This window comes from Ipomoea triloba, chromosome 11 (genome assembly GCF_003576645.1).
Source record: "Ipomoea triloba cultivar NCNSP0323 chromosome 11, ASM357664v1".
In the NCBI taxonomy this organism is placed as follows: domain Eukaryota; kingdom Viridiplantae; phylum Streptophyta; class Magnoliopsida; order Solanales; family Convolvulaceae; genus Ipomoea; species Ipomoea triloba.
The window spans coordinates 21,766,619-21,792,308 of record NC_044926.1 but is presented as its reverse complement, the minus strand read 5'-3'; the positions used below and the strand labels follow the sequence as shown (position 1 = coordinate 21,792,308).

Sequence of the window (25,690 nt, the reverse complement as noted above, 5' to 3'; positions counted from 1 at the left end):
AAAAAAAAAAAAAAAAAAAAAAAAAAAAAAAAAAAAAAAAAAGCAACAATTACACACGAGAAAAGGGCAGTAAATTACCTTGACAGCCAAAAACAGAGATAAAAATGCCGAAGCATAATAGTACTACAATTAAATTAGTTTTCAAATACAAATACAACCCCACTGTAAACATGTTCTCTACATCTTATTGTAACATTCAAGAGCTCTCCTAAATGTGACATTTTCTGATGAGTTTACAAAAACAAACAACTATATAACTAAACACAAGTACTGTCGGGAAAGGTCAGCCTGTAAGCGTACATAAACAAAGACACGTCGATAATACCTGATACAGACCCACCTGTTTAGGGCCACCATCTGTATAAGTTTCTTGTTAATGCAGTCTATGCTCACCGAAACAGGTAACAGCAAACCCTGTACAGAGAATCCTACAATTTTGAGCTAAAAAACATAAAAACGAGCATCCCATGCTCGTAAGCAAAATGCATATTCCGACTAACTGACAAGCTTATGCATCATTTTCGTCATCTCCGTCCTCATTCTCATCCTCTTCGTCATCGCTCATGTTATTTATTACTTCAGCAATTATATCCTTCACCTCTGATTTTCTGTGCATTAGATCGACTCCAAAATGGGATCCTATAGTAAGCCCAGTTAACGATGCAGTAAGCAAAACAGGTAGAAAAGGGTTTAGTAGACATAGCAAGAAAAACAAGAATACAGTTGATACCTAGGAGCCGAATGATATCAGATAAAGTTGCCTGCATTTTTAGGTGGAAAAGACCTTTAGTAATCTAAACCAACAGATACTATATAGTGTGGGTTGTGGAATGGCAAAAGGATAAAACTTACGGTGTTAAAATCTACTCCCTTCAAAATATTTACTACCACAGCATGCATTTCCTCTTTGCTAGGCTCCGGCTTAGATTTCTGGCGACTTTTTGGTTTCACTGCTGCATTCAGTTTGAAAGAATTTGTTAGGATCGAGCAAGTTGCAAAGGAGTAGCATCTAGCAAATTAAGGAAATTTCAATAAACTCCATGCTGTGAAGGTACCACCATTTCTATCCATACAAATGGCAACTCAGTGAACTTAAATCAGGCATTTCATTTCTCCAAATTATATTCCAAAAATTGGATGCAAAATGCAGGAAAGCAATATGCAGCAAAGATTATGCATAAACTCTTAATTTCTCCTAAAAAGTAAAATCAAGCAAATAAATTTTGTAGTTTTTAAACGGTCGAGGTAGCCAGAGCAAAAGACAACTATAACACCTATCAGACATACCCAAAGTTCAAAATCCCATTTAAGGGTTGAACTCTATAAAAATGCAAGTGTATCATAAAGTCATTCATCAAATGAAAATCATTTTAAAATATAGCCATTAGCCAATGCCATGATATTATAAATGAACAAATAGAAATCACATATTCCTAAGTCATTAAAAGGATAATATCCAACCTTCTTTCTCCGAAGCCTTTGTTGAAGACTTTTCTGACTGCTTCTTTCCTGTAGCCTTTTCCTTTGAAGATGTGTTTTTCTCTTTTCCACTGTCCCCCTCGACTTTTTTCTTCTTACTGGACTCTTTCTCAGGCTTAGTTGTTGAATCGGCAGAGCGTTTCTTTGAATCTGCACTGTATGATTTTTTGGTAGATTTTTCTGAGCTCTTGGGAGATCTTGCAGATGTTCCCTTTTTTGCAGCCATAGGCTTCCCCCCAATTTTAATCCCAGAGTCCTTTTCTCGCCTTCTTTTCTTCCCTTTCACTCCCTCTTCTTCTTCCTCTTCTTCATCCTCATGCTCTTTATCCCCTTCTTCCTCTTCATCTTCCTCTTCCTCTTTCTCTCCCTCTCTGTCCTCAGAACCACTCCCTTCCTGATCACTTCTTCCCGGGGCAGCTTCATCATCGTTATCCTCGTCCTGAGACTCATCACTGCTGCCTGACAGTTCACTATCAGCTTCTTCATCGTGCAGTTTTGATGATCGCTTGCGCTTCTCTCCTACTTGAGTTTTCTGCTTCTATAATCAAAAGGAGAACACTTAAAGAATTTCTGCTGAAATCATACAACTGATTGTACAAATATGAAAAAAAAAGGTATCACAAAACAAAAAGTGGAGCATGACAACATTGAATGTCCAAAGTACAGGTGTTTTAAACAATTAAACGGTAATGCCCTGCATGACTTGAACTGTAGTCCATAATGGCACCTAATCAGGAAGACGGATGGATTTGCTCCAGATTAGGTGAAACTATAGGCTCCAGATCCACCTAACCACCAAATTTGAGAAGTGATGCAGATCACAATAAACCCAGTCTTACTATTGACGAGACTAATTTATCCAAATTATACAATCAAAAAGTTCAGACATGCATTTTGCGATACCAAACAGAGAACATCTTATGCAAATGATCCCACTTCAACATTGCAAGGTTTATTTCAAAAACTTGAAGACTTAACCACTAGTTCACACCAAAATAATAAATAAATAATGCCACAAAGTCATGACCCTCATCCTCTTTTTCCACTATCAAGAAGTCAACTTATTTTTTATAAAAGATATCCAAGCATTTGCAAATCAATAGCTTCAATAATTCAAATATTACAGAAAATTTAAAGGTGTATATAGGGAATCAAATATGAAACATTTTTGTGTTCTCACATGAATGCCACAATAACTTCACTATTCAGGGAAATTTGCAGCGTAATTAGATTAATCTAACCCAAATAGCAACTGGGAAAGGAATCATCCACTCCCTACAACTAAATAGAATGGCAACCATAAGTCTCAAAAGTAGGCTATCTTTCTATAGCAATTCCTACTAAATATTGTGACGAACAACAGGAAGACTTAATATTTAGAACTAAATTTTAACACCTGAAAGTGGGTTAAGCTAATGCTGAAAATATTGAACACAAACTGCTAAGTGAAGAAACAGTAGTAATTACATAATAAGCATGCTCTGTGAATACTGCCTTTTTATGCTTTTAAGATTATCCATATCATGAAAATGAGCAGAGGTTCCCCATACTAGCACCTTCTCAATTTTTCTTAAGACACACACAGAACATTCCATAGCAATAACAGACTTAGATGTATTCAAATCTTCCAAGTGACTTTGCCTGTAATTAAGAACTTTGCAGATTACGTGACAAGTATTGAGCACCACCATAGTTATCACGGCGCCCTATTAAGTCGCGGCGCCTCCGGACCGCCTTGTCGCCTAGGCGACTAGGCGACAAGTTAAAAAATACTATATATATATATATATATAAACAATTAAACATATAAATTGTACTGCACCTGCCCACTGCACACTGCCGCCCTAGCCTACTGTCCCCTGCCCCTGCCCACTGCCCACTGCCCACTGATATTATTAACCAAAGAAGTGGCAGTCTGGCAGTTTATAACCCAAATCCATAGGAAGACAAACAGTCGCAGATGGAGAAAACCAAAGAAAATGGAGAAGAAAGAAGAAGAGGAAAGAAGAAGAGGAAAGAAGAAGAAAGAAGGACGACTCAGGCGGTGGGAGTGCGACGGTGACGGCGATGGGCGATGGCTGTGGGAGGGCGACGGCGATGGCTGTGGGAGACATTAGTCGACGCACTAGATCTGAAATCCTTTCTTCTTCTCTCTTCTTATTAGGTCAAACTTCTTTTTAAAAAAAAATAAAATTACTAAAAATGGGTTGGGTTTGTGGGTTGGACGCAGGGTCGGCGTCCATGGCGCCCGCCTGCGACGCCTGGCCGACGCCTTGGCGACGCCGGAGCTCGCCTCCCGTTTTCAGGCGAGGCGAAGCCTCCCGGCGTCCTGTCTCCACCGACAGGACGCCAAGGCGTCGCCTAGTCGACGACTAGGCGTCACACTCAGATACCCAGCACTAGCAGAGACAAGCAATAGCAAGAAATCACACACAATGATTATGTAGAAACCACATAACAGACAAAGTGAGAAATACTTCACCAAAAACATCACACAATGAGCTTTGTGCTATAAAAAGCAAGACTCAGTTAACAACCTGTTTTTCCAATGTGAATCAGCTTGACATTTGGAATCTGTTTCTAGCATTCTTTGGCATGGTCTAAGTTATGAATAGGTTAACTAAGGAATTTTGTTATTATTACTATTATTTGGAAAAGCTTCTGCGACAAAAAATCCATTAGAAGATTGTGGGAACTACTACTGCACATTGTCCAATGTGGTCTATATGAAAAGGAAGGTATATGAAAAGAAAGGAAAAGAATATGCTTTTTAAGAGATGTGCCTTTAAACAAAAACTTAAATACAGGACTGAGGTTGTGTGTGGGTTTAAGGAACAGCTTTAACATGACATAGAGCAACCTATGGATTGCTTAAGCTCCTTGCAATATCAACCTTTGCATAGTTAGCTGCATCCACTTGCTGCTATTTTGTTAGTAATACTCACTTATCAAAATAAATAATAAAAAAGAAAGAGTGTAGAAAATCACTTTCATACTTTAGAAAAAACAGAATTACGACTAGTCAAATAATGCAAATTTGTTGTAGTCAAGATTCAAATTTCTCTGGAAGCAACATCTCTTTACTCTAGATCTGTGTTCTCTTCACTTTGGGTCAATTATTCCTGCAGTAGATCGAAGTTATGTCTCCCATTTCCAGAGCTGGAAGATTAGCAATCATTCTAATCGCAGAACAGTGTTTTTATTTCTTGATGCAAGCTTCTCTATTCTAGATCACCACTATTGCAATTCCAGATTAATGTTTGTTACAGTATGATGAATTCCACATTTGTTATACCAATCTAGATTTGAACAAATTGGAGTTTCCCATCTCTCCAATTCCAGCTTCAGTTTCATATTTCAGCCTAGTCTATGGTTCATTTTACAAAGTAAGGTTGGTGAAAGCAACTTAAGTTTGAGGTGAAGTATTAAAAATAAGTAAATCATAAATTCATAATTCTGTTCAACTTATTAGATTAGCTGATAGTCATCAAGTCTAGGATCATGTCTGGTTGTCTTTTCATTTACCAAAGTCACTACAATTTGCAATTAGTATTACTCTATCGTCTTTGTTTTCCGAATCAAACTCCACGTTTTAGCTTCCACCGTCCAGCAGGTGGTGAACTTTGCAACCCTTCAGACCACCACCATATTTATTTTCTTAACACTTGAAAATGTTCATGACTTCATGCCACCTTATAAATTTATATCCATGAGCTTTAAAGAAAAAAACTCTGAATCTGATATAGAACATACAGGCAATATATAGTGTCATTCTCAAAATAAACACTTAAAATCACAAATCTCCATGTATCATTTTTTGCATTGCTTTTAGTTTAAACCAAATTTGCACACCTCCAATCATCCAGAAATGTTCATTGGCTCCAACAGCAAAAGTAGTAATAGCAAGAACATAACCAGTTTCACAGAGGTTATCAACTTTGTTCTTTTGATCTAGTTTATCATGTACATACTAAACTACTAGAATCACTCAGGGAGTTCTGGTGAATATGGTGAGACACATTCAAGAAACTGAAAGCAAAAAAAAACTAACTGTAATAGAAAAAATCATATATATCATTGCAGTGCTCTTACATAATCATGCAACAAATTCCAAACAGGTAAAAGTCTTCAAACTATATCTCATCCATCTAATTTACTGAACCTAAGAAAAGAACAGTAAAAACAGATAACAAGGAGCTGACCTTTGCCTGTTTACTTACAGCTTTATCCATTGAACTTTTGGTTTCTGTAGCCTTTCCCTTTTGCTTTTTACTATTCTGAGGTCAGAGAAGCATGAAAATATTACATATATGTTGTCAAAGAACACAAAATGAAAAAGCAATAAAATAGTGCACAAGAAACACAGACAGAAATGCACAAGTGCCTTCAAATAAGAGCAGGGAAGCAAGAAGATTCAACGACACCTTTTCCTTATTAGCAAGTAAGAGATCTGTTGTAGCATGAGGAGATTCCAAGAATTCTAACAACTTCACAGTCAGTTCTTCCTGCAAGTAGATACGCGTGTTAGGACAGATTTTCTACTGCATTGAGTAGAATTAATCAAACATCCTTGTACTTGCCTTCTTTACAGAAGCTCTGTTAACTGGAACATTGAGGACGTCACAAAAATCCAACAACTTTTCTTTAACACATTTTTCAAGCTTCTCTCTGACTTTTACCCTCTGCTTTTCATGCTGAAGAGTAAAAAAGTTTTTTTATATCATATAATGGATACTTTTGTGCACTCATAATCAGACATAAATGCCATGAATCATGATATGCTTATATGGTGCTCGTTTGATATATGCAAACTAATTGCTTGAGGGAATAAATAAGTCAAAATAAATCAAGAATGAGAAGTAAAAACAATCATGTCTGAGAAAATATAGTAAGTTCAGAATTTACCTCATTTTCAACCCACACATATCCAGAAAATTGGCCTATGTTTCTCTTTAAGTTATGCACCTGCAAAAGCAATACAGCATTGATGCCTTAGAATATTAGAAGATATGTAATAGAGTGTTCGTGTGTTCAACAGAAAACTGTTATGAAAAATTAAAATTAAAAAAAATGTTCAGGATGAATTAGCCAACAAATCTGAATCACTTGTTCAGTAAGAGTCCCACAATTGACTTCATCAGGTCAAATAGTACCTTTGTTTTCTTCCCGTAAAGAATGCTGTGGAGTATCTGTAGATTGTCATCAGGCTTTCTCTTAGACAACTTATAGGCCACTGGGGTCATATTTCAAACAATATCAGAATCAGCATGCATTTAGAGTCTACATGTAAAAGTTGCCTTAATCTCAAGTTAGTATAATGAAATTCCAATGTTTGGAAACTAAGCTTCATAAAAGAATCATTACACAGAATCATTCAAGTATTCATGAGTACTGGCCTACATCCATCCTTCAATTTGAGATTCAATAACCCATCTATAGCAATATTAATTCCAAACAGAGGGAAAGCAAAATCTTTATGCTTCCCAAAACAATGCACTTGGAATTTCATAGCAGCAGAAAGAAAATATTCAATGAAGTACAGTAAAATAAATTTATTTGCCATTATTCAGTCACAGTAGGAACCAAAGGTTGGGGAGACTAACTGCATATTTACAGCATTGTCATGAAAAATAATGTTCTTGAAAAAATTAGTGAATACAATTTTCACATGACTCTTCATCACACTATTTTCTTATGGTGTAAATGAAACCTGCAATCAAATATTTCTCAACACTGACATACACAACTATCAAAAAGCCCCAAAGATTGACATGGCAGACCGCAGATGTCACAGATGACAGATTAATAAAAGGTAGCATTGATTAAAAAAAAAAAAAAAGGAAACCCATCTGTAAAACATTAGTTCTGGTTTACTACATCACTTTAGACCAGTATAAGGAATTCATATCATCCATACATCCCTCTTTCAGTTTAAAAGAATAATGAGCTTCACAGCTTTTATTGATGAAGTTCTTCAACTTAACCAAGATATTAAATTAAAACAAATAGCAGCATCAGCAAGAAGAGCAGCAATAATAAGGCAAAGAAAGAGAGATGGCTTACCATTTGGAATGTCCTTGAGTTGTGTACCTTGACCCTACATTGATACCCAATAATAGTATATGTCAACTATGAGAACAAGTGCAAATAAAGATTGAACAATAAGAGAAAGAAAGCAATTAGTTGTGCTAATCCCCATCTTAGTAATGGCAGTTTCTAATTATGAATACAAGTTCAAATAGAGAATTGAATAATAAAAGAAAGTAAGCAATTAATTGCAGAAATCTCCAGTCTGTATCACAATGCTTATAAGGAAGTCAATATAGAATAAAATCAAGAAGGTACCAAACTAGGAAAAATAAAGCCTGTGCGGGTGTTTAAGTCCCAATTCAGAAAAGAAGAAACAATCTCCTGGATCTTATATTCTTATTTTCTCATATTTATTTCTTTCCCGCAGATGTAGCGGGAAACCAATACAGAAAAAGCATAAAATTGCAGAAGAGCAGGAAATTTCAAACTGATCAATTCCATTGTTAGTGCACAAAATAAAATGGGCATTCCAAGAAGGGAAACCAAAGAAAATATCTTCATGTGAGTTCAAGAAAAAACAGTAAAAAAATGTCTTTAAATGTTCTAGCTTGCTTACTCAATTTCCTTACCAGTTACCACAGTACAAACGCAGAAAGACGAAAGAAAAAAAAATACTCCATACCTTTTTAATGGATAACTTGCTGGCAGAAGATGTTCTTGCAGTAGCTGTCACAGAGAACCGTTCCACCGTTTTCCTCTCCCTAGTTGGCCTAGCACTCTGATTGGGTGTTACAGGAGATAATTTAGCTTTCTTCCGGGAACCTTTCTTTTTCGCCTCCTTTGAGCCTCCTCCTCCTTCTTCTTCTTCCGCATCGGCATCGCCTTCTTCCTCTTCCGCCTCTGCTTCCTCTTTCTTGTCTGTTTCCATTTCCTCTGAACCATTTACTCCCTTTACCTCTTCGTCTTGTTCTTCTTCTCCCAACTTCTCTTTATCCTGTTTTGCTTCTTCATTTGCGTCCTCGACCTTAGCCTCTTCCTTTTTCTCCTGCTCCTCCTTCGCCTCTTCCTTTACCTCCTCCGGCTTGTTTTCTTCTACGGTTCCTTTCTCCGAAGCCATTAAAAATCGAAACCCAGTACAGCTTCTTCACTTGCACATATGACTGAAAACCCTACAAGTAGCAGTAGAAAGAAGATTTCTGCGATTTCAAAAAGTGAAGCTAGCAAGCTGATTGTACTTTTGGATTCGACGATATCAGAATTGAATTCGGGAATTTTGTATAATTGGAGCAAAAAACCACTTCGGATTTAGGGTTTTCTAATTTGGAGGAAAAAAGTTTTTGTGATTTCGGGGTTTGAAACTTTGTGCGTTAAAAGCGTTAAATGAGCGGGTTCCATTTTTACTATTTATACTCCCTCCGTCCCGGCTTGACTGAAGTTATTTTTAATCTAATTTTTCATAATATTAAGTTTAGTATTAATATATAAAATTTATATATTTAGAAACTACATCAAAAGTACTATTAAACACAAAAAATTAAATTTAAAAATAATAAAAAATTACTAAAGAAAATAAGCAATGAAGAAAGAGTTGGTTTGACCAATGAATAGTAAATAGGACAGGTAAAATGGGACGGAGGGAGTACTATTTTTATTTTATTTAGGAATAAGGCCATAAGGGTCAAATTAATCTACACTAGCCAATAATGTTAGACCCTTAACTGAAACTAAAAAAATGTTGATGTAATAGTCTGCTATAACATATTGTACTTTGTGTTCTTCTTATTGCACAACCTCCAATTAAATTTCTAATATACACTAAACAGGTGACCGGACAATTTTACCACTTCATTTGACCTCAACTTAACCAAAATTTGACGAAAGGACCAACATTGGAAAAAATTTGAAAGTCAAGAGGTTTAAATTGTCCAAATTAAAAGTTGAGGACTAATTTTAAAAAATCAACATAGTCGGAGAACCACGGCTGGAATTAACTCAATTTTAAAATAAAAATAAAAAATTAAATGCCTGCTTGCTTGTTTTTTTTTAATTAATTAAAAATGAAAAAAAAAACAAAATACAATACATGCTTGTTTGTTTTTTTTTTAAATTAAGTTTTTAAATATTTTTATTTATTTTATTTTTATATTTAAAGTTTAGTATTAAAAAAATATTTTGAAATGTCAACTCACCATCTATGTAAGCAGACAACCTGGTGAAATGGAAGGTAACCTGCTATCAGGTAAAATTACATGCATTTGGAGTGCTTAGTGGCCTAATTGCACTTTTTCTTCGTTCAGTTGCCTAATTGCACTTTGATGTTATGTTTAGTGGCCAATTTGAACATTATTCCAAAATTCAATTACTACTTCAACTTGTAAAATCATAGCAATTTCACCTTATAACTGGTAAACTCTCTTATCAACTGGTTGCCTAAGCCAAGGACCTTGTAGTCCAGTGGCATCAAACCCTTCCCTTTATATGAGAGGTGGTGGGTTCGAGCCTCAGTGAAGTCAATACTGACTCTTGTGCTTCAATTGGTTGAGAAAAAAAAAAACTGGTTGCCTAGCTGATGTGGACTTTTATCTAGCATTTTATTTCGTTTCCTTTACTTTTTCTTACTTCATAGTCTTCTTCTTTCTTCCATGTGTTATTCTCCTTCTTCTTTAGAGAACAACTGAAGCTAACACAATTATCAGAACATAAACATGATTAAACAACCTATGCAACTCCCAGATTGCTTCTATCCAAAAACCCCAACATTAATCCCTCCCACCTCGTTCGAGCCTCAGTGGAGGCAATACTAACTCTTGTGCTTCAATTGGTTGAAAAAGTAGTTATGAACAGATACTGCATTGTAATAGAGTTGGTAGTATTCAAAAAAAAAAATCCCTCCCACCTCTAAAATCCCTTCCCACTATCTCCCCCTCTCTAACCTTGACGATCAAAACTGGAATCTGGCAATAACCTTTTGTAGGTTAATTTTTCTATCTACATTACTCCTCTTTGACTCTTTACACTCATTCACATACCAATTACAAAGTAAAAATATCAAAAAGAAAACAAAAATATATAATAAAAAAGAAATTATTGCAATTTAATTGAAGTATCCAATCCCCACTCCTACCCTGTCGAAACGACGATCATAAGCTCGAGGTCGACTACAATGGCATGCAAGACAAAGACAGGAACGGAATGAACAAACTCCGGTGCACATTCGGTCACCCATGGGCAAAGGAGCAAAACAACCTCACAAACAAAACAAAACAAAACAAAAAACAAAAAAAAAAGAAATTAAAGCCAAATTAAGAACACTAACAAAAGAAGATGGGGAAAACAAAAACTAAACCAAATAAATCAATGGATCCACAATCAGCAGCCCTCGTAGTTCGGGTAGAACAAACCCACAAAAAATGTAAAATCAATGAAACACCAAAAATTAATTAAAAAAAAAAAGAGAACAGCCAGCAATGTGCGATCCTCCTGGTGAGGTGCTTTGCGCGTTTTACAGTCGATGGATAGGCGTCTTGTAGGCGCGCGGTGTCGGCGATGTGGTGAGTTCAGGCGTCCTGTAGGCGCGCGGTGCCGGCGATGTGGTGAGTTCAATCTAGCGTCCTGTAGGCGCGCGATGTCGGCGATGTGGTGAATTCAGGTGTCCTGTAGGCACGCGGTGCCGGCGATGTGAGTTCAATCTAGCGTCTTGTAGGCGTTGATGTAGTGTGAGCGGGGTGTAAAAATGGGTGTAAAGTCGAACCACGGGGATTGGATTTTATGGCACGTAAGGAGTAATCGCCTAGACTCTAGTCACCAAGGTCTTGAAACCCATAAGGATCCAAGCAAACCATTTTAAGGATTAAGGAGTAACAACTAAGAAGAATTTTTGGAATTTTGGATATAAGGGAAAAACAAGATTAAATTATGTGCAAATTCTATTTGGAAGAATGGGTTAGATTAGGTGAATTACTCTATTGATGCATTAACACTTGGATTGGGGGATGAACAATGACCCTAGGTTCTTAAGGCTAGCACAAAGGAATCCAAGTTTCCAAGGATTAGAACAAAGGTTGTCCCATTTCCATGGTGAACCAACCTAAGTTCTTGAAGGACAAAAGCTATTTGGCCCCAAATCTACCCCTATTTGCATAGAAGAGAAAATGGGTTTGAGATAGGGTTGACTTAAGTCTTCCATCCAACATCCATTGAAATGAAAGACTTTCCAAACACAAACAATAATCATTGGCCACTAACTATTGAAAGATAGAAATAAAACCAATTCACACTTAAGAACCCTAAATGGGTGTTCATCCCCTTTTATGCAATAATCACATAACAAGCATCAATAGAAGTAATAAACATCTAATCTAACCCATATATGAGACTACTCACTCATATCAAGAGTAAACATTGCAAGATTGAGCAAGGAAAACATAAATACGTAATAAATATAAAGACAAGATGGAGAAGAGAAAATAAGAGTTTTACTATTAATGATGAAGAAATGTTGTTGGAATCCCTTCCGAATCCACCAAAGGATGCTTGCAAAGTGTTCTACAATGTAAATTTAGGCTATTCTAAGCTAAAAGTGGCTATGGGAAATATTAGAGAGAGAGTCTAAACTAGCTAGGGTTCGAAATTCTCAAAATTACAGCAGAAAATCGCTTAAAACAGAACAGTGCAGACCGAAACGGGGGGTGACACGGCCATGTCAGTACCCATTTCGGTGATCAGTTTTAGGGCGGACCAAAACGGGTACTGACACGGCCGTGTCAGTACCCATTTCATTTTTCCAGTATTTTTTCCTGCTCCATTTTGCGCTCCACTGCTCCTCTCCCTCCTTAAGTGGGATCCTAAGCTACCAAAATTGATCTATAGCTTTCCAAAATGCTTCCTTTACCACTCGTTGTGAAGAATTTCACCTTGAACCACAAAAACACACAACCAAGTAATAAATCTCACTCAAGTATAAATACTTAACTACAAAAATAGATGAAAGATGGGGCAAAAAGGTATTTTGAAATGGAGTCATCAGGCGCGCGATGTCGGCGATGTGGTGAGTTCAGGCGTCCTGTAGGCTACGCGGTGCCGGCGATGTGAGTTCAATTTGGCGTCCTGTAGGCGCGCGATGTAAGCAGGATTAAAAGAGTAAAAGAGTTTCAACTTAACCTATGACTCTGTTACAATGTACTATCTGTTCATAGCTACTTGAGTAGTTACCTTCTCGCTACCTTCTCAACCTACAGTCGCCTCCACTGAGACTCGAACCCACTTCCTTCCATGTGAGAGTGTAAATCGGGTGCCACTAGATCACAAGGTTTTTTGCGGAGATTTAGCTTTAATTTTGCATAGTTTGAGTAGTAGTAATATGATCAGTACTACTTCTATATAAGAAGGAGAGTAGCAGATGGAAGAAAGAGGAAGACATGCGTTAGGAAGAAAAAGTGTTGTTGTCGAAGAAGAAGGAGAATAGCAAATGGTAGAAAGAAGAAGACAGGGAAGAAAGAGGAAGACAAGTGTTAGGAAGAAAAAGTGAAGAAAATGAAATAAAATGCCAAGTAAGCATCCACGTCAGCTAGGTAACCGGATGGAAGGGTTGGGAACTGGTTACTAGGTGAAATTGGATTGATTTACGCTGTTGAGTGTAGTAATTGCACGTTTTTTTAGATCGAGTGGGCTAATTGCACTATCGCGTTACGTTCAATAGCTAATTTGGCCCTTATTCCTTTTATTTATTAATAGTGTTCGCACCCGTACGATGAACGGAATGAATTTGCTATAATATTTTAAGAATATTTGGATCGGTATATAATTATAGAAATTATAACATCAAATATTATATAGTGCAATTGAACATATGGTTTTGATCGATTATGTTTTGTGATGTTATCCTTGCATGAATTTGACAAAATAATTGTTGAATTAATAGCTAATGTGCATATGTAAGCATCCGCTGCTGAAACTTTGGGAATTTTATATATCAGTGTTTACGATTTGTATAACTTGGGCAAATTTGCTCTTTGAAAAAAAAAACATAATATCACCAGTTCGAATTACACATTATTTAACACCTCTTTGTAGATGACATTGGTAGTACTAACAAAATCTTATCCATCCTCGTCTAGCGCTAACACCTTCAGGCAATCAGGATGGGTGACTCAGAAAAAAGTCACGTACAATTGACCGTGATTAAACACCGGTTTGCCCAATATGAGTTAGTGTTTGGCTCTGGCTTTTGTTGATAGTCATGGTATTTGCGAGCATCAATGAGAATTGTTTACGATAAAACTTGAAGGGCAATCTCATATCAGAAGGAGTGAAAGACATTCGAGGGATAAGGACTTTGGTTCCTTCATGTGTCTCATTAACTATTTTTGCTTCGACAATGTGATCTGTCAATCTTGTGACGATGAGACACGTGTTGGATATTTATATAGTAATGGAGATTAATGTTTCAGACGGACTACCATGCAAGCTTAAATAATATTTGGAGTTGCGGAGTTATAAATATTATTTTAGTTTGGTAGAAAATAAATTGGGAAATATGAATTTTTAAAAGCCGAATTCTTGAAGGTATGGCCGAGTTCTTGAAATGACTTTTGAAGTCTTCGGCCACAATGTTTAATTGCTTTATAATTCGTTGCAAGGATTCGTTGGCTTTTTTGGTGCATGCGTGTATATTCAGCCGAATACATAAGCTTAGTTGTTTCACAATTCGGCTAGAGTGCATGTTCATGAAATTGTAAAGCAACTTTGCTTCACAGTGTACCGTGCATTGAAATAAATAAAATAATCATATATATATATATATATATATATATATATATATATATAATTTTATAGTAAATTCGCATGCAATGTATAGACCTACGAAGGTACATAACTTACGAAATATGTATATGTTATACATGATTCATGTAATTATATTTTCCATGATAGATATATTATTTAAGATATATCTTGTGGAAGTTGGGGTTTTAAACTGTCGGTAACTTCCATGTAACTTCTTCTAACATTCAAAATATTTCATATAAATATTTTGGAGAGACATCTGAAAGAGACATGCAATTGACACATGCAATCAATTTGCAGGACACCAAGATATTTCACAGTCTTACAGTTCTATAGGAAATTCTTAACCAAAGCAACTTAAGAATTCTAGTCATCTTCTTGTATCCCATAAGATTAAATCTGGAACCTTGTTGCTTTTTCTAAGGGAGATCTAAAGCTTATAGGAAAGTGATTACACGCCTGAAGATAGCAAATGATCTGGTTTTGTTCCCTTGTTTTTTCTGTATTTTTGTTGTATCTCAAATGTATTACAGAATACCAGCACATTTTCTCTAACAATTTATAAGCTTTAAAGTTTCTAAACCTGTGATCATTGATTTTGTCTTGAAAGTTTAGAAGACAAGATGTCAGGCGTGAAAGAACAGTTTCCCATCACGAAAATATTTCGGAATGTGAATTTCGAATTTGGTGGTAAGGATAACAGTAATCATTTTTGGGTCTGTCATTTTATTGTACAAGAAGATTTCATGCGATTTTTGCATGATGTTCATGGCATGCTATGTACATGTGGTTTGAATACATTCTATGAAGTTTTATTTCCGTCTTCACTCGGAATCATGGGGCATTAATTATGCCAAGATGATTAGTGAGACGTACGTTGAAAACTGGTTTCATATAAATAAATCATTTTATTAGCATGATTTGTTTAGAACGAGAAGATATGTTCTCTCCATGGTGAAGTGTGTGGTTTTAGCGCATCAAAGGTCGGAAGAGATGAATTATAAAAGCTGATACAAGTTGCAGGATGTAATCAATACGGTACTTTTATTTGTCTCGGCCTCGACATGAATGTAAGTTTTATTTTACTTACTGGCTAAGTTATGTATCATGTATAGAAGTTATGCATGGATTCTTTTAAGTTTTGCATAGCCTGTTAAATACAAGGGTATATTTATCCATGTATATAAATATTTTTATATATATATTGAGACTTTGTTTCAGTCGCATGCATGGTATACAAGATACATATGTAATATGTTGTATCTTAAGGTGCTGTTAATCTGTCAAATTTGAATTAATTTGGTGATATAAATTTTTCTGCTGCTTTCTACATGGTTACAAAGTTGTGGAATTATTTTATAATGTCTGTCATGAATTATTGATTTTCTTAGCACCATAGTAATTTTTCCTTGTGAAAGTATGGAATATTGTGTTATATTTCTGATAAAGGCAGGAAACTTTTGAAATATTCTATGATATTCACGATAAAGGCATGCGGTAACTTTTATGCATGAGAAATGCATAATGATGAAATTCATGAATTTTATGAATGTCTTTAACACAAGATTTCTCATACTGAGAATGTGTTAAAATTTTGAAAGCCAAAAAGTTTACTGGTGTACCTAGTATGGAAATTGGCTAGTGAAAAGAAAGTTCAAATTTAAATCATGGATTATGATTTAAGTTCTATGATTCTTCAGTTTAGAAGAAACATGAAAAGTATATGCTTAAAAATCAAAATGGTTTCTTCCCCAAAGAGAATGAATTTTTTGAATGGAGGAGGTTTATCAGTATAAGCTTATTCTCCAAAGTGAATGGGTATTTCTGAGTGGAGAACGCTTATCAATTTTTTCTCCAAAGTGGATGGTATTCTAAATGGAGGAGGTTTAATTTTTTATTTTAAGAAATCACTCATTGTTAATGAGTTCTGCATGGTGATTGAAATTCTTGGTTATAGAATTTGCAGGAAATAAATATTTATTGACTAGGAACCTGTAAAGTGGGTTCCGGTATAATCAATTAAATATTTTTATTTTACAAGTTCGTTGATAGAATATTAAAATTCTATCTATCATCATGTTCTGTTGGCAATGTGGATGGGATTAAAAGGAACTTTTGAAATACTGAATAAAACCATTAATTATGGTTTTGTATATTCAAAAGAAATATCCATCTTTTATATGAATTTTTGTGTTTGCTTCGGCATACAAAGAATTTGATTGGCTGAGGAATTTGATTTCGGTCTGGTCAAAACCAATGTCACCAGGTTTGGTACACTGTGACAGCGCTACTACACTGGCCAAGGGATATAACAATGTTTATAATGGCAAGTGAAGACACATAGGATTGAGACATAGCTATGTGCGAAAGCTCCTATGTAATGGTGTTGTAGCACTAGACTTTGTACGGTTCCGGTTTAATTTAGCGGATCCGTTTACCAAAGCTATGACAAGGGAAATGATTCAACATCGGAAGGGGTATTGTTGTGGTGACCTATAATAAAATACATAGTTTTAATTGAAAGGCCTTACTATGTATTGATGATTATTTAGTAAGGCATTAACATCCAGCTAAAATCCTAGTTTAAGGATTGTCCAGGGTTGTTGAGTACAAAATAATCTGAGAGATATGGTAAGCCTAATTATTAAATTGCAAGTGAAAGAAAGCTCAACTCACGTCTAAGTTATTACGTTAAACCTTGAGTTCAATGATGATGAGCACTTCATTTTGTGATTTGCAGGCATCAAAAGTTTAATTAAAATTGTATCCCAGGAAAGGTGATGCTTGGTTCTGCATTGAAGTAGGGATGAGTTTTTACTCTTAACTGATCTTTTGAAAAAATGCATGATGCAGTGCATGATATAAAATATTAGCCTCTGTGAGCATGAGGTGTGGCCGCTTCAACAAGTTTGGGCTTTACTTGATATGTGCTTACTAATGGATACGGACACATGGCCTTTATAGTGTCAAAGTTACTCAGAGTTGTAATGACTGTAAAACTTGTGTGTGTTATACCTACATTTCTTCAAAGAGACTACGTGATTCAAGGTTCGTCCATCACTGCAATCCGAATTGATGTATCGCATATAATACTATGTGAAAGTTCAATATCTAAGGCACTTTCATTTATGCACGAGTTTTGGATTTATCCTGGTACAATATTAATTTTTACTATATAAATAGAGAAGGATTGTTGGATATTTATATAGTAATGGAGATTAATGTTTCAAATGGACTACCATACAAGCTTAACTAATATTTGGAGTTGTGGAGTTATAAATATTATTTTAGTTTGGTAGAAAATATATATATATACATATATATACATACATACATATACATACATACATACATACATACATATACATACATACATATATATATATATATGTATATATATGTATATATATATATATATGTGTGTGTGTGTGTATATATATATATATATGTATGTATGTATGTATATATATATATATATATATATTATAATATATATATATATATATATATATAAAATTTTATAGTAAATTCGCATGTAGTGTATAGACCTACGGAGGTACATAACTTATGAAATATGTATATGTTATACATGGTTCATGTAATTATATTTTCCATGATAGATATATTATTTAAGATATATCTTGTGGAAATTGGAGTTTTAAACTGCCGGTAACTTCCATGTAACTTCTCCTAACAGTCAAAATATTTCATATAAATATTTTGGAGAGACATCTGAAAGAGACATGCAATTGACACATGCAATCAACTTGTAGGACACCAAGATATTTCACAGTCTTACAGTTCTATAGGAAATTCTTAATTAAAACAACTTAAGAATTTTAGTCATCTTCTTGTATCCCATAAGATTAAATCTGGAACCTTGTTGGTTTTTCTGAGGGAGATTTAAAGCTTATAGGAAATTGATTACATGCCTGAAGATAGCAAATGATCCGGTTTTGTTCCCTTGTTTTTTCTGTATTTTTTTTTTGTATCTCAAATGTATTACATACCCGCATATTTTCTCTAACAACACGTACCGTTGCAAAAACCAAGATAGTGGTCTATGTTCCGCAATAACATAACATGTGCACCAACCTTTAATGTTAGTGAATGATTAGGGAGTCCAAACAATCTCAAACTATTTAGAAATTCAGGAGTGTGTACTTTTGATAGATTTTCACCGTCTGATTCTGCCTTACACAAACAATCACAACTTAAATATGTTTGTCTTTCTGTAGGGTTCTTGTCGCATATGTATTGATTAATTTGATAATAAAATCAAATAAGTACATAATAATTAACAAATTAATTGGAGTAAATCAATAATTTAAAACAACAAATAAATCAAAAATTGGAGTAAATCAATAATTTAAAACAACAAATAAATCAAAAATTGGAGTAAATCAATAATTTAAAACAACAAATAAATCAAAATTTATATAAAATCAATAATTTAAAACAACAAATAAATCAAAATTTATATACCAAAATGTAAAGGTTATTACAAATAATTTGAATTTGAGTTGTATTACCATTCATAGGCATATTAATAGGTGTTCTTGGAGAGCAAACTATAGATCTACCGTACAATGCTTCACTACTGGCCACTGCAATTATTTATACCCGAGGGAAGAAAAATTAAAAAATAGTTAGGTATGCTATTAAGATAACAAATTTGCCCACAATTAACTCTGAGATTAGTTGGACTAAATGTTAGTGCACAAACAGCTAGTTCTAACAACGACTGAGCATTAATAATTGTATGTATTGTATGAATAATTGTATTAACATATTTTAATGTACAATTGTAGTACGAATAGAAATTGTATTACCATATTTTACAATATTACGCAAACCTTAATAGTATAGAACTGTTTTGGGCGCGAAGTTAAAATAGATGATTTTGTTTTTATTAATAGTATAGATTACGTTGAAGGAAAGTATATGTACTGTAATATTACGATTAGTAATTTATTATAAAATTGTATTACGAATAGGAAAGTAGGAAAGAATATATTGTATTAGGAATTATATTAACATGTTTTAATATACAATTGTAGTACGAACATGATAATAATATATGATTGTTTTGGGTGGAAAGTTCAAATTAAGGATTTTATTTTTATTAATAATATAGATTACGTTGCAGGAAAGTATATGTACTGTAATATTACGATTAGTAATTTATTCTAGAATTTTAGTACAAATAGGAAAGTAGAAAAGAATATATTGTATTAGGAATTGTACTAACATATTTTAATATACAATTGTAGTACGAATAGGAATTGTATTACCATATTTTACAATATTACGCAAACCTTAATAGTATAGAACTGTTTTGAGCGCAAAGTTAAAATAGAGGATTTTGTTATTATTAGGGAAATTACACTTTATGTCCCTAAGTTATAGGGTAATTGTAGAATTCGTCCCTAAGTTCTTGTCATACTCATGTTTTGTCCCTAAGTTATCATTGGCGTTGCACGTCGTCCCTGAGTTATACTAGAGAGGTTTGGATTATCACGTTAGTACAAAAGGGACATTCATCCTTGAACACAAAGTCGGCCTTAAACTCTATAGGTTTTTCAACTCAACATCGAGTTTACTCTGCCTCTTTTTACTTCTACCGAGTAGGGATACAAAGGGTTGAAGATACGATTTCTTCAATCTCCAAGTAAGAGTTTGGCATCTTTGAATTTGAATATAAACTTCTTTTCCAACACAAGACTCTTCAATTTGGATAAATTCCTTTTAGTTTTTTCTCTCTCACTCATCTCGCTTGAGTATTGCTTTTCACCCTTTGAGCACTTATAAAACTTTTGAATAGACCAACACATTCTCCAGTCTTGAATGAAGATATTTATAGGCATTTTAGAAATGTGTCATTGAAGGTAAAAACCCATTTCAAACGTCTAGTGACTAGCGGGTAGAGAGCAACATATAATTCGGATGTTAGGTAGATTTATCAGACTTTCTAGCCATTAAACACTTAATTTGCGATGAACATATCTTTTTGTTCTACACAAAATGTCTAGGTTTTTAAAGGAAAATCCTCCTTGGGATGTGAGCCTAGAACTCTCTTTGCATTGGTCAAATTCACTAGTGTTTTAAGGTTTCGAACTGTTGACTAAGAGAATGTCTCGAGCAGTTCTTTTTAATGGTTAACTTTCACTATTCGAGTTAATGTTTCGAACCTTAACACTCTACTACCTCTCAGATATGAATGCTTGACCTTACCATTCGCTCCTACTAACATCCCCTTTTACTCGAAAGGTAGGCCCTTCCATCATCGGCCTTTGCAACATTTCGGTCTTGCAGTTTTCTACTCTTCAAATCTTCTTCTCGAACTCTTCAACTCTTCAAACTCTTCGAGGTCTTCATCTTCAAGCTATTTGAGGTGTAACCATTCGGGTTACCATTCGAATTAGTTTATCTATCTGAAACGTAACTTATCGAGTTAACATTCAGACTATTTTGTCTATCTGAAACGTAACTTCTCGAGTTAACATTCGAACTATTCGAATTGAGCAGAAACAACCTAAGTCTAAAAGATAAAATAAATAGGCGACTAAAATTTCTAACTTTTGGTATCATCAAAATCTAAATTACAAATGTTCCTAACATATAATAATATAGTTGAGTTTCCTATATATTTGATCAGGTATGTATTTTCATAGCATACAAAATTAAAATTAAAATTGGAAAAATGTAATTTTTTTGAAGAGGGAAAAAATGTAATTTTAGTCCTTCAATTGTTGTAATCCCTAGAATAACGAAACTATTAAACTCTATTAAAATTTTACTTAGTATATGGATATTTTAAAATTTAATTATCTTTGTTCATAACATTGTCAATTTTGGTATTTCATCTGCAAAATAGAGAATTGACAAATTTTTCCATAAATTTTTCATTTTCAATTGTGGCACATCATCCCTATTTTCCTTACACGACCTTGATAAAATCATTTTTTTTATTTTATAAATGAAATATTGAGACTAAACAATATTATAATTAGTGAAGAAACATTAAAAAGTACTAAAATACTCATGTACTAAGTAAAATTTTAATATAATTTAATGGTTTTGTTGCTTCAGGAATTAAAACTGCAACTTTTTGAATCATTAGGGTGTATACTGCAAAGGTAAAAAGTTAGGGACTAAAATGACTAGTAAAGAATAATTTAGGGACTAAAATTAAAATTTTCCCATTAAAATTTGTATGATTAATATATTATATTGTACATATTTAGATAAATTTATAAATGAAATTTACACAATTAAATTGATTTAACATAATTGTATTTGATATATATTATAATTCCAACAATATAAATAAGAATTAGGGTAAATCTCTTAGGATTCGTGAAACGGGTTAGGTCAAGATAGAGATGTAATACTTATACTGGAATACTTGTAAGGGAAACTGTAATACTTTTGAATGAGATAAAAGCCCTTTGACTAAAAGTTCTATAGTGGATACCAACCTAATTGGCACATAGGTTCAATGAGACAACTAAATTATGGAATGAAATGTGTCATAGTAGGGGTCTCGGACTCTCAACCACTCATCATTGAATAGTGACTCCTGCACGACGCTAGCGTGCTTAATGCTTTAATGATTCGAATGTCAACTAACATGAGTGAATATGTAAGAAAATTGGGAAATAATCACCTATGTGAGAGAAAAGTGGGACCGCTTCAAAAGAAAGTTGATTGAGCTCAATTCTTTAAAACCTCTTGTAGAACTAAGAATTGTGTTCCATGGCCAAAACAAACACACCCATGAGAACTAAACAAAGGTGTGGAGGTTTCTATGTCAAATATATCATCATCTACACAAACAGCAGTATGGTTTAAAGACATCGCATTCTACTAGATAGCTAGTAGAGTAAATATATCTTCGTAGGGGAAGGTTCAAAGGGTAACACCTACCTATCCTATGCAGGGATCGTCCATCAAACACTATTGAGTCGATTTTCCAAGTCTTGAAAAATCAATTTTCATTCATGTGGGGGGTTTGTTGGAAAAATATGCTTAAAACGGCATATAAAGTGATCATTTTATGGTATAATTTTCAATGTGGTCCACTTCTAATTTGGGTTAGGTAAAAAATGGATTCGGGTTCTCATAAGTGAGATGTTTAAATGCACAAAAATGGATAATGGGTGAATGAGAAATTGATTTTCAAAGTGTACCCATTTGAGTTGGGAAAATGGATTGAGTTGGGAATGGGAGGTTTCGAAGGAGCCTTTGTTGCATATTGGAAAGTGATATGGGTTTGCACTAGTGTATATACAATTTCATTTTAGAAGAAGTTTGAATTGTATTGCATAAAAGCTCTCTCACGCACGAAAGAGGGTGCAAATCAAAATTTAATATGATTAAATTACCAAATTTGGGAGTTACAAATTGAATTGTATGGGGCGTTTGGTGTGGTAACCTAAGTTCCAGTGTTTGATTTGCATGAATTATTTGGTATACATGGAAATTGAGAGAAAATAAGTAGTATAAAGTCCAAAATGCCATACTTATTATTATTATTAGGGAAAATTGTAATTTATGCCCCTCCATAATATGCCAATTATCAATGTCACCCCTGAATTATTAGTGGTGTAAATGTTGTCCCTCAATTTTTAAAAACAGTACATATACTACCCCTCCCATACCTACTAGGGGGCAATATTTACACCACGGGAGTGGCAATATATGTACCATTTTTTAAAATTGAGGGGCAATATTTACACCACTAATAATTTAGGGGTAACATTGATAATTGGCATATTATGGAGAGGCATAAATTACAATAATAATAATAATAATAATAATAATAATAATAATAATAATTATTATTATTATTATTATTATTATTATTATTATTTAGTGTTAATAAATTCCAATACTTGAGCAAAATGTTTTGGTTGATGATTTGAGAATTCCACAACTCTATTTTTTCCTCTCTCGAAAAAATCATTTCTTCCTCAAAAAATTCTACCTACACTTTGATTAAATTTACGAAGTGATACCTCGTTTAAGTTCGCTGAAAACATTATATTTGAATGTTCAAATATAGTGTTGTGAACTTGTAATCCATTTTATCTTATAAGGCTGGCACTATACTACAACGCTCCTAGCATTTGCCCTCAAAAGGTAGGGAATATAATCGATTTTAAGCAGAGTTACGTTTGTGGTACACAGGACTTGAATTTATGTTCTTTGGGATTAATAGTTGCCTTTTTTTTAATTTATTTGATTTTATCGACTTATTCATTCTTTCTACAAGAAACAATTTCAAGTTGTAATTGATGACAATCGAATATTCTACTAAGATTGTCTAAAATAGAATTAAATACTTACTCACCAAAGTGATTTTTAGTGTAAGTTATATTTGATGCTGTACTTTTAAAAACATAACAAGTTTCGACACAACAAATCTTATTTTTATTAATTAAAATACAAACTTAGTAAAATGATGAATACATATCGTAAAAATATCATCAACTCAAGATCATTATTTGATAAGAAGAAATGATGCTTCTAAATGACATTGGTTATGGATTTTGGTTATTTAAAGGAGATTGCATAGGGAAGTTATTAAAAGTAGTGGCCGACTAATCATATATAGGTAGGATTTCACTTCCTTTCTCCTATCTAAATCCATAAATTAAACCATATGTCGCTCGGCCTTAGATTAAAGTGCACTTCTTGGACAACCAGACGATTCATAAAGGACATGGACAGACGACACATATGATTGAAATTCCGTGTCCTTTTCTAAATTGCACATAACTTCATGTTCCAATCCAATCCACACTTCTACTCCCCCATCTTGAGTATCTAGGAAAAGAGCAAGGTCCAAGAATGTTTGAGGAATGCCAATCCATACGGGCTTCCCCCAGCCAAAATCAACTTCACCAAAAGGAATTTTACACAAACTACTTATACTTAAAACTTTAATCTCACCTTCATTGTAATCACTTATCTTTGATCGTCGAGCTCTTACCGATTTGAGAAATCCACCCTCCGCTTGCATTTCCCTCACGTAGTCGCTTGTAAACTTGTCCATGGCTTCCACCACTCTTCCTACAAGTGACCGGCCAATAACCGGTTCGCCGCCGTCTACTTCCCACACGGTGTCAGTCCCGTAGAGGATGTTGCCTAGGCACTTTGAAGGTAAGGGTGGGTTCAACTTCTTTCGAAAGTTCACAATATGTGAGAGCCAGTGCGTCTTGAGGATTGGGTTCACCGGTAGAGTTGCTCTTATCACTGCCGCCCATACGAACGCCGAGAGCGCCTCCACTCGAGATGGACGGCGGTGATGCTCCGATTGGCTGTACTGGCTCCTGATCCGCTCGATATCCTGTTTGCTAAAAACAAATCTTTTCGTGGTGTATTTCCGCATCTCCTTTTTCATTCCCGCATAGGCAGTGAGCATTACCTGGGAGATGTTGGGAATCGCCGGCGAGAAAATTGCGGCGACGTCCACGACGAGACCGCCGCCGGAATAAGTGGCTTCCCCTTCCCCACGGTTGATTGCGGCCCAGGTGTTGAACAATCCGGCCATCCCAATCGCATCCACCACCCCGTGCCACGTGCAGAACGCCACCGCAGTCCCGCCGCACCGGAACCTGGTCACCTGAACAGCTAACATTGGCATGGCCGGATCAATAGCGCCCGGGTACGGATCACGCGGAAGGAGCAGCCGTAGATCTTCCAGCTTCGGGTACCGGAGAAACTCACCCAAATCGTAATTCGTAACATTAGCTCGGACGAAATCCGCGCCCTCATCGTTGCATTCGATTATTGATCCATCTTTAAGTCTTCCAGCCAGCGGGTACAAGACGGATAATGTCTTAGAGAGCGATTCCCTGAGCTCATCATAATCGTGGCGACGAGGGCCGGCGGCGGAGTCGTAGAACAAAATTAGCGGGGTATAAAAAGGCCCGGCAAGTACGTCAAGGAGAGAAAGCTTGTGGTATCTCAAGGTTTGGGGAGTTGGTGAAGATGGCCTCACTTTCTCCTTTTCATAAACTTCAACTTTCAGGGCCATTTTTGAGGGTTTCAAGCTTCAACTAATTTCATGGCCAGGTCACATGCATACGAATGCTCTATTTAAATCCGGCGATAACTACTGATGCAATCCTAAAATGATATATAATATTCTCTTAAAGGAGCAACAAAACGAAACCAAAAAAATAAAAAATAAAAAATAAAAATAAAAAATGAATAGTATGAAGCAGGTGGCATGCCCTCGATCCGCCTACAAAATGACATCGTTTTGATTAATGAAAACAGACTCCGTTCCGCGCCATTTACTTTCCGTTTATATACACTGCAATTACATTTACACACAACTGCAGTTTCTTTTCAATATAACTGCAGTTTCATTCGATATTATACACTC

General features: G+C 34.8%; 2 protein-coding genes across 4 annotated transcripts; both read right to left on the bottom strand.

Annotated features, from left to right (window-relative positions):
* Positions 1-64: 64 nt before the first annotated feature.
* On the bottom strand, positions 65-8,869 carry LOC115996556 (glutamic acid-rich protein-like). 3 transcript variants are annotated; one of them, XM_031235831.1, is made up of 11 exons: positions 8,192-8,869; positions 7,543-7,576; positions 6,633-6,712; positions 6,385-6,444; positions 6,060-6,173; positions 5,904-5,984; positions 5,682-5,756; positions 1,462-2,017; positions 853-953; positions 731-761; positions 65-639 (listed from the first exon to the last, which is right to left on the bottom strand). In XM_031235831.1, the coding sequence occupies exons 1-11, from the start codon at positions 8,624-8,626 to the stop codon at positions 509-511; spliced, it is 1,698 nt and encodes a 565-aa protein (XP_031091691.1). In that variant the 5' UTR covers positions 8,627-8,869; the 3' UTR covers positions 65-508. The 3 variants fall into 3 exon arrangements, with proteins under 3 accessions (XP_031091691.1, XP_031091692.1, XP_031091693.1); XM_031235832.1 differs by having other exon boundaries at positions 853-950; XM_031235833.1 differs by having other exon boundaries at positions 5,700-5,756.
* Positions 8,870-23,704: 14,835 nt separating this feature from the next.
* Positions 23,705-25,351, bottom strand: LOC115997595 (vinorine synthase-like). Its single transcript, XM_031237185.1, has 2 exons — positions 24,250-25,351; positions 23,705-24,123 (listed from the first exon to the last, which is right to left on the bottom strand). The coding sequence occupies exons 1-2, from the start codon at positions 25,334-25,336 to the stop codon at positions 23,978-23,980; spliced, it is 1,233 nt and encodes a 410-aa protein (XP_031093045.1). The 5' UTR covers positions 25,337-25,351; the 3' UTR covers positions 23,705-23,977.
* Between the last annotated feature and the right edge of the window lie 339 nt (positions 25,352-25,690).

Bases quoted from the DNA above. Each gene is read 5' to 3' on its own strand.
- LOC115996556 (XM_031235831.1), bottom strand. From the start codon at position 8,626: ATGGCTTCGGAGAAAGGAACCGTAGAAGAAAACAAGCCGGAGGAGGTA. The intron at 7,577-8,191 runs GTATGGAGTATT...GTATCAATGTAG, and splicing joins GCAAGTTATCCATTAAAAAG to GGTCAAGGTACACAACTCAA. The intron at 5,757-5,903 runs GTGTCGTTGAAT...CTCTGACCTCAG, and splicing joins TACTTGCTAATAAGGAAAAG to AATAGTAAAAAGCAAAAGGG.
- LOC115997595 (XM_031237185.1), bottom strand. From the start codon at position 25,336: ATGGCCCTGAAAGTTGAAGTTTATGAAAAGGAGAAAGTGAGGCCATCT. The intron at 24,124-24,249 runs GTGAGATTAAAG...CTCTTTTCCTAG, and splicing joins GATAAGTGATTACAATGAAG to ATACTCAAGATGGGGGAGTA.